This window comes from Henckelia pumila, chromosome 2, assembly GCF_033568475.1.
Source record: "Henckelia pumila isolate YLH828 chromosome 2, ASM3356847v2, whole genome shotgun sequence".
NCBI classification, from domain to species: Eukaryota; Viridiplantae; Streptophyta; class Magnoliopsida; order Lamiales; family Gesneriaceae; genus Henckelia; species Henckelia pumila.
Genome location: NC_133121.1, coordinates 24,849,048 through 24,850,678, shown reverse-complemented (window position 1 = coordinate 24,850,678; position 1,631 = coordinate 24,849,048). Strand labels below are relative to the sequence as shown.

Below are 1,631 nucleotides of genomic sequence, written 5' to 3'. Positions count from 1 at the left end.
AAATAATGGCCATACTTTTCTTGCCACTTTCCTCGTCTTCTTTAAACAAATTATACACACAAATTTCAAATATAGTACAATAATAATAGTAGCAGTATCTTCATAAAAGAAAGAGGAAAAAAAAAAGAAAAGAAAAGAAATACACACAATTTCAAAAGCTCCCACCCCATAAACGATCCGGTTGAATTTTCAACAGTCAACCGAAACCAGTTGGGTTGGTTACAGAAATGGAGAAGCAGAAGGATGAAGATCAGTTCAACCATCCCTTGAATGCAGCAAGTTCTTTGTCTGAACCCGTCACCCCATCCTATTCAGATCACAAGAACAAGTCTCAAAGAAGGGGCTCCAGTTTTGCTTTCAGAATCCGCGAACACGGTACTCTGCCACTGTAATTTGATTGTGTGAACGAATTTTGTAATGGGTTTTTGAATCTCTTGGAGCTAGATCCCATGGGCAATTTCTGACTAAAATCTTTTGAAAAAAATAATAATAATGAGCTGTTTGTGGGTCAGAATCTTGTTGATCGAACACAAGGGACTTGATGTCGAATCTGATTTTTTTGTATGTGTGAAATGGGGTTTAATTTGTAGTGAGATTGGGGCCAAGATTTTCTGAAACAGTGAAAGGGAAGCTGAATTTGATCAAGAAAGGAGGAAGAGAAAAGATTTTCAAAGGCATGTTTGGTTTGAGCGAAGGAGAGAAACTTCTCAAGGCGTCTCAATGCTATTTATCGACAACTGCTGGCCCGATTGCTGGGAATCTCTTCATTTCCACTCACAAAATCGGTTTCTTGAGCGAAAGATCCATCACCGTCCACTCTTCTTCTGGGGGGATTATCAGAACTCCTTACAAGGTAATTATATATATATTAAATGATCATATTCTTGAACTTGGATGTATGGTTCCCATTTCACAGTTGTTATATTTTGTGCAGCTTTCGATTCCGGTGAAGAAGATCAAAGGAGCAAATGAAAGCGAGAACGTGAACAATCCGTCTCAGAAGTACATAGAAATAGTTACACACGACAATTTCGAATTCTGGTTCATGGGATTTGTAAGATATGAGAAGGCCCTCAGCAATCTTCAGACTGCCATTTCCATGTCCACATAGCTAGATAGATAGATAGATATAACTTCTTTTTTTTTTTTCTCCGTTTTGTCTTTCGGCAATGTTCTTGGATCGACAAGCTCCAGAGATGTGCTTCTAAACAAACTTAGGAGTCAGGTTCTTGAGGGTCATTGTTTAAGGTGGCGCGGTTTGAATGTTGTAGGGATTGCTAATTAATTCGAGGTGAAATGCAGCAATGTGATAGGTGTTGGTGTTTTGCTTGTACATTAATGAAATTTTGTGTAATTGTATTTCAAGTTCTTGTTGGGATGAGATAATTGGCATGGTATGAATCTTGTCCACAGTTGTTCCATTGTGAATAATACGATGATTTTCTAAATTCTTGTTTGGTGTTATGTATTAGATTTGGCATTAAATTTGAACAATGATATCCTCCTCTTTGATGCAACATTGAGGGCTTAGAGAAGCCTGAGTGTTGTTTGTTCAAACCACAGGTTAAGAGCAGTAGAAAGCAGGGGTGTTCATATTTAGGATAAAACCGAAAAAACCGGAAATCCAAATC

The 1,631-nt window shown here is 37.8% G+C and overlaps 1 protein-coding gene across 1 annotated transcript; it reads left to right on the top strand.

Moving 5' to 3' along the window:
• Positions 1-1,359, top strand: LOC140883221 (putative GEM-like protein 8). Its single transcript, XM_073289600.1, has 3 exons — positions 1-375; positions 591-853; positions 935-1,359. Exons 1-3 carry the CDS (start codon positions 228-230, stop codon positions 1,109-1,111), a joined length of 588 nt encoding a protein of 195 aa, XP_073145701.1. The 5' UTR covers positions 1-227; the 3' UTR covers positions 1,112-1,359.
• The last annotated feature ends 272 nt before the right edge of the window (positions 1,360-1,631 follow it).